General features: G+C 37.9%; 1 protein-coding gene across 1 annotated transcript in view; it reads right to left on the bottom strand.

Moving 5' to 3' along the window:
• Positions 1-7,301, bottom strand: part of MYBBP1A (MYB binding protein 1a) — an 81,158-nt gene extending 73,857 nt beyond the window's left edge. The window contains exon 1 of the mRNA XM_034420843.2: positions 7,044-7,301. Within this exon, the coding sequence (XP_034276734.1) occupies positions 7,044-7,238 (195 nt within the window). The 5' untranslated portion in view covers positions 7,239-7,301. The remainder of the gene's footprint in view (positions 1-7,043) is intronic.
• Between the last annotated feature and the right edge of the window lie 3,622 nt (positions 7,302-10,923).

Here is a 10,923-nt window from a genome sequence, read left to right on the forward strand (position 1 = left end):
CATAACAGCTTCTTGGCTTTTAATATGCTACAGCTCATCCAATTCAATTTTATTCAATAAATCAAGCAACCCACACAGTAGGGAGATTTATGTGCAAGATCAAAAGATTCTATTTTAATACTAAAAACAAGTTTCACAAATGCTGCATTGCAGTGACTTAATTTTCCACCGTTTCTCCCCAGTAACATTTGTAAAATATGGGTAGAAAAGAAAAATCCGGAGGAAGAATTAAATTAAGCTTTTTTAAATCACATCATAATTCTTTCTTCATTCTTTTCAATACAATAGTGTTGGAAATAAATTGTGTAAACAGGGTCAGTGCAACCCTGTTTTTCTGTCAGTGCAACAACTCCAAAAACTGAACAGAACAGACCAGTTGTGGTAACAGCTGAGGACAGAAACTTAGCAAAGAAACAGAGTTTAAAGTTTAGAATAGAATAGAATAGAATAGAATAGAATAGAATAGAATAGAATAGAATAGAATAGAATAGAATAGAATAGAATTCTTTATTGGCCAAATGTGATTGGACACACAAGGAATTTGTCTTCAGTGCATAAGCTCTCAGTGTACATAAAAAATACATTCATCAAGAATCATAAGATACAATACAGGGAACTAAATAAGCAATCAAATCATACTAGGAAACCAAATAAATCAATATAAATCGTAAAGATACAAGCAACAAGGTTATAGTCATAAGTAGAAGAGATAGGTAATAGAATAGTAGTAAAGTAGAAGAACAATAGTAATACAGTCTTAGTAATAGTTTGACAGTGTTGTGGGAATTAGTTGTATAGCAGAGTAATGGCATGCAGGGAAAAAACTGTCCTTGTGCCTAGTTGTTCTGGTTAAATCTTTTTTTAAAAAACTATGGGTTTAAAAATGGGCTGTGATGGGATGCTGCCACTTTAACAACCGGTTCGGTGATTGTGGCTTTGTGCGCGTGCATAGTTTTACAAATACTAACCTTCTGTGTTACCACTTGGGAGTAACACAGCTGAGGCACTCTGCCGCACCAATCAGCTGAGAAGATAAAGGTAAGTAAAGCGCAGGGGTGGGGAGGCGGGCCGACCTGATCGTCAGAGTGAACCTGTTCACTCCCAGCTGATCGTCGGAGCTACTGGTTCGCCCGAACCGGTCCAAACCAGTAGAATCACACCCCTGGCTGGATCTGGCTAGGGAATGTCAAAGCATTATATTAAAAAAATCCCCAATGCACTCTTATGGGAGAGGTAATTAGGCAGTGGCTTAGTTACAATACTTCCATTGTAAGCCCCCCTCCCTTCTGGTCATGTAACCCAGAGCATTTCATGCCCCTGTCAGAGTCTGATTCTGAGATGGAAGAGGAACATCTGACAGAGAGCGAGAGAGTAGCTCCATTGGCTGTGGAGGAAACTGGGGAAAGGCAAAGTGAGGCTGGGTAGAGCAGGGGAGAGTTAGAACAGGAGAGAGGAGGTTCTGATGAAGACCAAGGGCCACCCCCTCCTCATCCTAGGGAACGCAGAGAAAGAACGGAGAAGAGAGCAACGTGGGTTGTGTGGTTTACGAGGGAGGAAAGGGCCCCGATCCCCTTCACAAGATACACCTGGAGCTGGAGTTTAAAAGGAGAGGCAAATGGGAGGGACAGTTGTTGGGAAACAAATGCTGAGTTTATGTTTGTGTTGACTGCTTTATCTGAGTTCTTGGCATCCTCCCAACTGGTTTAATTTACGGCCATGCTATTTCAATTCTGGAATTCCTTATCTTGCTTGCCCTGCCGGATTAATTACCTTATCTTGCCCTGTTGGATTTATGGTTGGAAGTTTTGTCTCCTTACAGGTTTGTGGAAGGGTTTTTCTCCATACCGGAGAGTAAAGGGCCGTTGGGGGCAAAGTTTGGAGCTAATAAAGGGACTTGTACTTATTTTCTGGCTGTGTTGCCTTTGTGCCACGCCCCGGGTCATCACAAGCAGATCTTATGTAGCCTATACAGTACTTCCTTGTACACATAAATATACAAACAGAAATATGTGTAAGACAAGGAGGTAGTACACACACACACACACACACACACACACACACACACACACACACATAGAGGCAACACATTACTTTGTTACACAGAAAAACCAGAAAATTCTTATTGTCACTATTAGTACAGGTAGTCCTCGACTTAAAACCATATATTTAGTGACCATTTGAAGTTACAACGGAACTAAAAAAAAGTGACTTATGACCGGGTTTTACACTTATGGTCACTGCAGCTTCCCCATGATTGCACGATCAACATTTCGGGCTCTTGGCAACTGACATGTATTTATGACAGTTGCACTGTCCCAGGCCATGTGATCATCATTTGAAACATTCCCAGCCGTCTTCCCACAAGCAAAGTCAATGGGGGAAGCCAGATGTGCTTAACGAACACATGATTCGTTGTAGTGCTTCACTTAACAACCGTGGGGAAAATGGGGCAAAACTCATTTAACAACTGGCATGCTTTTGGGCTCAACTGTGGTCATAATTTGAGGACTACCTGTAAACAGTTTAGAACTGAGATGATCTAGAAATTAGGAAGTATTAGTAAAACGGTATTAAATATACAATGTATGTAAAGTAACAGATATACCCGGTTTCCCCGAAAATAAGACATCCCCTGATAATAAGCCCAATTGGGCTTTTGAGCACATGTGTTAAAATAAGCCTCCCTCCGAAAATAAGCCCTCCCCGAAAATATTTAAACGCAGAGCTGGAAATCAGATAAGACGGCAAGAGGAGCCCCATCTTGCTCCACGCACCCCAAAATAATAAGACCTCCCTGAAAATAAGGCCAAGTGCTTACTTCAGGGTTCAAAAAAATATAAGACTATGTCTTATTTTCAGGGAAACATGGTAGTAGTATGCATAATAAGTAAGGAGTAGTATATACAATATGTAAGGAATAAGGGAACCACAAATATAAATATGTATTAGTAAAATGGTTTTAAATATACAATGTATGTTAAATAATATAAATATATTGATATAATAGTATGTATAAATAAGTAAGGAGTAGAATATACAATATGTAAGGAATAAGGGAACCACAAATATAAATATGTGAATATGTACGGGAGGAAAATATAAATTGTGAATATATATTGATACGGAACTGTTGCAAAATGGAAATTTTGTTTGTTCGTGTTTTTAAAGAAAAAAATAAATAAATTATTAAATAAATAAATTAAAAAAAGAATAGGGATCCCCAACCCCATGGACTGGCACCGGGATCCCATCCGTGGGATGCAGGAAGCATGAGAAACCACGCCTCTCTTCGTGGATCTAATCCCTGGTGCTCAAAACGTTGGGGGCCACTGGTTTAGAAAGAACCCCAGATGCTAGACATAAACTTTTTAAAAGCCAGTATTACAAAATTAAAGATAAATGAAAAAACAAACCAGCCAAAAAGAAAAGAGAAAAAATAATTAAAATGTATAACTTATGAATGCAGAATTGTTAACATAAACATAATTGAAAAGTTATACAGATTAATTACCAACATCTAATATATTTATCCAAAATGACATTTGTGTAGAAAGGAGGCAATATACCAGGAAAAAGCATATTATTACAACTGATATATGATGTTTGAATTTGACTAAAGTTAATTTTTACCATGGAAGTTTTCAAACATTTCTGTCACTGGTTGAATTGTTGCATCAAAACAATTTCACACACTTTAAAATACCTTTGATCTAGTGACAACTTATGCATTGTTTGGCAATAAGAAATCTGGCTGCTAACAAGAGATCCTGAATCTATGTTTTAATTGCTGTAGAACATAAAGACAATAATCCTATTGTAAGATTCATCTTAAACAGTTTTTCTGTGATTTTTTCAATTTCATCAAAAACTTTTGAACAAAAGCTAATTGGCCAGTGCCACCAAAGATAAAACAAATACCATTTTGTTTATACCCTTACCAATTTAAATAGATTTTATTTCTAAAGTAGTGCTGTAATCCCCAAATGAATTGTTTTTGTTGCCATTTGTTGATACACAGTGAAATGGATTATTAAGAATTATATACTATAAAGTGTTTCAGACAGATTCATTGTACAAAAACAAATTATGTTCACAATATTTTTAAATGCCTTCTAAACAGTCTTTTGTAATTGATAGGAATGCATTCTATGAAATGGATGAAATTATTATTAAACTAATTATACACCAATTCTCCAATATTTTTAATGAGCTGAGATGAACTGAGATGACCTATATGATTCTTTAAAAAGCATAATATTAGGTTTAGTTGAAAAGGAGTTGGATCTTTTTTCTATTCCTTTATCATAACCTACCGAAATTGGTAATATAATTATAAAGTTATCACCACTGAATACAATAACATTCAGGGCTAATAACTTTATTCCCTGCTTTGTTTTGTTTTTTAATTTGATTTATATGCCGCCCTTCTCCGAAGACTCAGGGCGGCTTACAATGTGCTCAGCAATAATTAATTAGATACCTAACTTAATAAATTCCTCTATCCTCCATTCCTTAAACTGAGCAAATTTATTCTCATACCAGAATGGTGGATGGCATATAGATTAGAAACCAACCATATTTCCATTTTATTGAAAATTTCTAAGGATGATTTAAAATATTGATTCATAAAATACAGTAGGTTTTTTTTTTTTAAATGAAATTATATAGCTCAAACTGAAGGTGAATTAAGTACCAGTTCAACTAATACAGGTAGTCCTTGTCTTACAACAGTTCATTTAGTGACTGTTTGAAGTTACGGCATTGAAAAAAGTGACATATGACCATTTTTAACACAACCATTACAGCATCTCCATGATCAAGTGATCAAAATTCAGGCACTTGGCAACTGACTCATATTTATGACGGTTGCAGTGTCCTGGGGTCATGTGATCACCTTTTGCAACCTTTTGACGAGCAAAAGCAATGGGGGAAACTAGATTCACTTAACAACCATGTTACTAACTTAAGAACTTCAATGATTCACTTAACAACTATGGTTTAAAAAAAAATGGGGCAAAACTCAGTTAACAAGCATTTGCTTAGCAACATAAATTTTGGGCTCAATTGTGGTCACTAAATCGAGGACTACCTGTACCACAATCTGTTTTAAATCTTCCTAATCACATGAATTGTCTGAACTGAAAGAAATTTTTAAATCCTTTTTTCTCGGATATTGCTATCCGAAAAAAAAGTTTTTTTTATTTTGTTTATACTGAGCAGCTTATCTGATTCTATGACTGATATAAGGATGCCTTATGTTCCTTATATTTTATTAAGCTACCAGTGAGCATTGATCCTAAAAGAGTTTGAAAAAGAAGCTTTTTGGAAGGGGCGATTTTCCCACTAGATCCATGACAACCCTGTAAAAGGAGAAATCCCACAGAGTTGCTTCGAAGCAAAATGGGTGGCAAATAAATTTAATAGACAGCCAGAGGTACCTGTGGGTGGAAGTAATCTACTCTCCACCAGGAGAGTTCCCTGGGTTGGTTTTTATCAGGCTTCCTCAACCCTAGATCTGACGTGGGGCAATGGTGAAGGTGCTGGACTAGGGGTAGGGAGAGCCATTTTGTACCCACTCTCAGCCGTTATAGTTCCCAGGGCAGCTTGGGGCCAATTGCATTCCCTCAGCCTATCTACCTCACAGGGTTGCTGTTGTGGGGACAAACCAGTGGTGGGATTCAGCCAGTTCGCACCACTTCGGGAGAACTGGTTGTTAACTTTCTGAGCAGTTTGGCAAATTGGTTGTTGAAAGAAATCATTAGGGCAGAGAACCTGTTGTTAATTTATTTGAATCCCACCACTGGGACAAACAGAATAGAGTGGTATGTGTAAGCAAGATGGATGGACTAGTATAGTGGCGGAGGGGAAGAATTGAAAGAATAGATTAGGATAGTGTATGTCAACCTTGGCAACTTTAAAGTATTTGAACTTCAACTTCCAAACTCCCCAGCCAGCTAGGAGTTGAAATCCAAATATCCTAAAGTTGACAGATCACTGCCTCAGGGATAGATCCATATGGAGAAAATCTTACCTATGTGACCATTAGGAATCGACAACTATTAGATGCAGGGTGGATTTGATTTAAATCGAGTTGATTAAAATCACAATTAAAATCATGATTTAAATCACTAGTAAAAAGGCTTGATTTAAATCAACTCGATTTAAATCATAATTTTTAAAGAGCAACTGTCATCTCTGCTACTCCTTTGACCCACTGTTGACTCACCGATAGTCCCAGTGTTGCAGAATATACAGTCTCATGCTACATAACTAAGCTCCATTTCATGCTGAATAAACTAAATTATTTATGTATCTTAAATAGAAAACTATCTTACGATAGATTTTTACCCCAAAAGTTTATTAAAATAAATTCGATAAAAATCAAAAAAATCCGATTTAAATTAAAAAAAATCTGATTTAAATTTTAAAAAATCTGATTTTTTTGATTTTTTTAAAAAAAACATTGATTTTTATCCACCCTGATTAGATGGCATATCATCAATCCACTATGCGCTACCCATTATCCTCCTGTACAAAAAGTCTGTAGAGATTCTCAGTCATCCAGATCATAGTTGTCCCAAAGGTGCTTTTTCAGGAGGCCACTGGACTTCCTTGGTTTTTTTTTTCTTTTGAAGACATATCGCTTCTCATCCAAGAAGGATTCCCCACTATCCTGTCAAGAGCTGAAGAAGCCTCTTGGATGAGAAGCGAAACGTCCTCAAAAGAAAAAAAAAAACAATCCAAGGAAGTCCAGTTGCCTCCTGAACAAGCACCTTTGGGACTCCTGTACAAAAGCTACGATCATAATCTAATAAATAGAATGTCTCCTCTTAAAGCCCCCTGCCATTTTTCCCTCCCCATCCCGGCAACTCCTGTCTTCCAACACCCTTGGAAGCCGCCACCGACAACCGTGCTTCTGAGCGCGTCCAAAGTGCAACCTGAAAAGAGCTAAAGATCTCAGACCTAGCATCATAGGGAAAAGGACTCCTAAGGCTCTCTTCAACCGCAAGCACTTCCCCCGGGATCAACGCCCGATGCCTTACTTTCTTGTTTTCCTGCAAGTAGTTCAGCAGCCCCTCCGTGGCCTTCAAACGGATCGCCTGATCGGGCTTGGCGATGTCCCAGAAATAGTCCAGAAACTGCCGACTCTGCCCCAGGAGCCTGCCCGGCTGCGAGATCGAGGCCGAAGCGAGGCGTCCCGCCGCCTGCCCGCTCTTCAGGCTGCCATCGCCAGCCATGCTGGTTGCAGAGGCTGCACGTGGAAAAGCCCCCGTGATGCACCAGAGGAAGCACGTGGAAACCTCCCCTTCCGGGTTCAGGAAAAGGAAAAAGCTGCATCCCGCCTCCTTCCCACGTCCCTAAGTAGCAATCTCTTGCTCAGAGGCGAGATTGGCATCTTTGGACCCGGTTTCACCCTTTTCCAATCCGTATTCTCCAGATCCCTGGGAACTCCAACTCCTATGATCCTCAGCCGGTGGTTATTTCGAGAAACGGTGGTTTCAGCGGTGGTTTAGCCCAGTGTTTTGAATAGCATGGAATGGAATGGAACGGAATGAAGAAATTATGAAGAAAATGTGTGACTGTGCTGAAATGAGTACATTGATATTTGAAATAAGAGAACAGGAAGATAAACAATATTATTTGATATGGGATTTATTTTATCAATGGATAGATAATAAAACATGGAGATGAAATATGATATATGAAATGAAATTTAAGATAAAATGTGTAAACACTTGTTTTTTGTCAGGGGAAAAGAACATGTGTCATATATTGATATTTTGAAGATTTTGGGAGCACAAAAGGATTTTAACCGACTGAAACACTGTCTGTAATTGTTTGAAAGGATGATGTTTTTATGTTTTTGTTTGAAAATAAAAAAAGGTTAAAAAAAAAACACACAAGTTTCTCACAATTGAGAGACAAATTTACATATACAGTACATAAACGTCACCTATTAACTAATTTCCATGTGTGTGTGTGTGTGTGTTTTTTTTAAATGTTCTTTCTTTTAAACAATAAAGTTTATTTAAAAAAAAAGGTTAAAAAAATAATAGAATAGAATAGAATAGAATAGAATAGAATTTTTTATTGGCCTAGTGTGATTGGACACACAAGGAATTTGTCTTGGTGCATATGCTCAGTGTACATAAAAGAAAAAGATACGTTCATCAAGAATCATAAGGTACAACACTTAATGATAGTCATAGGGTACAAATAAGCAATCAGGAAACAATATCAATATAAATTGTAAGGATCCAAGTAACAAAGTTACAGTCATACAGTCACAAGTAGAAGGAGATCGGTGGTGGGAACGATGAGAAGATTAATAGTAGTGCAAACTTAGTAAATAGTTTGACAGTGTTGAGGGAATTATTTGTGTAGCAGAGTGATGGCGTTCGGGAAAAAACTGTTCTTGTGTCTAGTTGTTCTGGTGTGCAGTGCTCTATAGTGTCCTTTTGAGGGTAGGAGTTGAAACAGTTTATGTCCAGGATGTGAGGGGTCTGTAAATATAAAGTTTTATATTTATATAATTTATATAAAATATAAATTATAAAGTAAGTTGTTTTAAGAATTCCCCCAGCCAATGGGAATTGAAGTCCGCACATTTTAAATAGAATAGAATAGAATAGAATAGAATAATAGAATAGAATAGAATAGAATAGAATAGAATAGAATAGAATAGAATAGAATAGAATAGAATAGAATAGAATTCTTTATTGGTGTGATTGGACACACAATGAATAAAGGCTCTAGGATTGAGATGTGGATGAAGGGAAGGTGCACAGATCTCTAGGGCAGCCAGCTTTAAAAAAAAAAAAACCTTGGCAGCTTTTGATTGTATCAGCTGGATTTACAAGACACAAGGATGATAAACCAGCTATCTCGTTTTGTTAGCTCAAATTAGATGTGTAAGTTACTATGATTAGTTGCACCGACTAGTTGTTGAGACTGGCTTTGGGATTTTTATTCACCTGTTGGGGTCCTTGGTGCTCTCTGAGCTTGGTGGTTTAATTGGAGACGTTTTATTACCTGACTACAGGTAACATCAGTTCCTGACAGATGGTGAATTTTCTCAGTGTTGATGGTTGTTCAAGTTGTGCTCCAGATGTGTTGGGATTGCACCAAAGGCTCTTATTGATATTATTGATATGATTGGTACTATCTTCGCTTTTTTTTTGCCACAGTCATTCTACTTGAAGGTCTTTTTGTGCTTTTCTCCAGATTGTTATTATAGTTGATTGTCCCAAAGGTGCTTTTTCAAAAGGCAGCTGGACTTTCTTGTTGTTTTCTTCTTCCTTGAAAACATTTTGCTTCTCATCCAAGAAGCTTCTTCAGTACTTTGCTGATCTGAGCAATGACCTATATCTGGTATAGGTTTCTGTACATTGTGTCTCACTGTAGGAAGTTAGCACCCACCCCTCTCCTAGGAAAATGAGATATTGTAGGAAATATTAAAAGGGCAGAATAGTTTCCCTAAAAGGCAGGCAGAAACTCAGCCCCTCCCACCTTTTTCAACGGCCATTAAGGCCTGGGCCAGTCTATTCTACAAAACAAAGATCTACCTCCTTTAAACAGAGCCATAATAGGAATTGCCCAAAACCCCTTCATTACATCATCACCCAGCAAGGCTCAACCAAGCCTGGGACACAGACAACCTACAAAGTTACCCCTACATGGCCCCATGGGAGTCTGACAAGCAATCAGAATACAAGCTCAAATTCAAAAGCCCAGAGAGGGCATAAAACCCAGGCACTCTCAGCATCTCTTCCCTTTTTTTTTTCTTCGCCCAAGATCCTCAAGGCATGTGATCCTGTTCATCAATAAACCTTCTTTCCAAGCAATCTCCATGTTTCCAGTGTCTTTCTCTCCACTTGGAACTGAACCCAGATGGACATTTCTTCCAACATCACCATATTCTTTATGGGAGAGACACTCTTCATCTGGCTCCTCTGATGAGTCCTGTCCAGTATGATGAATGCCTGGCATAGCTCTCATCCTCCTCAGAACATGCAAACCCCACAAGGTAATACCTACTATTATTAAGTCTTTTTATCCTAACTTTTTATATTTAATTCAAGGCAACAAACATACCCAATACTCCTTTCTCCTCCTATTTTCCCCCACAACAACCCTGTATGGTGGGTTGGACTGAGAGAGAGGGATTAACTCTTAAGTCATCCAACAAGTATTTGTGCCACCTAGAACTCACATTCTCCTGGTTATCAAGCTATTTCAGCATTTATTGATAGATATACCTGGTTTTTGATAGAGGAAATCAAAGAAACTGCTGGAGGAGTTTAAAGCTGTGAGTCAAATCAAAAGAAAGAAAGAATTAAAAGTTCCCAATTCTTTATTTAGAGTAGAGGGCTAATAAAACTCTCAAGGATGCTTTCATGTCAACCCTTCTTCAATCTTAAAAATCTGTCTTGTTCAAATAGTCATTATACAACTCATTAAGCAGTAAAATTATTTGTCTCGCCATGATGATCGAGGCAAACACGTTTTGGCAATTTATATAAGCATTTTTAGGGTGTTAGTATAGGTGAATTTGCAAACTGTAGTTTATTAAATAAACCATGATTAAGCAAGCCATCACCAGCACAGTGTGGCTCATACCTGGGCCATATATAGGACTTCCTCCATAGACAAGATCAAAACAGCTGCTATGTTTCAGCAACAGTGCGGATCTATTGATTCAACATGTTTGCAGTGCAATACATTAGGATTAATGTCTATGGAGAGTCTCAGTCATCCAGGTCATGGTTGTCCCAAAGGTGCTTTTTCAAGAGGTAACTGGACTTTCTTTGTTTTTTCCTTGAAGACATTTCACTTCTCATCCAAGAAGCTTCTTCGGCTTCTTGACTTGAAGAAGCTTTTTGGATGAGAAGTGAAACGTCTTCAATGAAAAACAAAGGAAGT

This window comes from Pantherophis guttatus, chromosome 1 (assembly GCF_059756535.1).
Source record: "Pantherophis guttatus breed Tessera chromosome 1, ASM5975653v1, whole genome shotgun sequence".
In the NCBI taxonomy this organism is placed as follows: Eukaryota; Metazoa; Chordata; class Lepidosauria; order Squamata; family Colubridae; genus Pantherophis; species Pantherophis guttatus.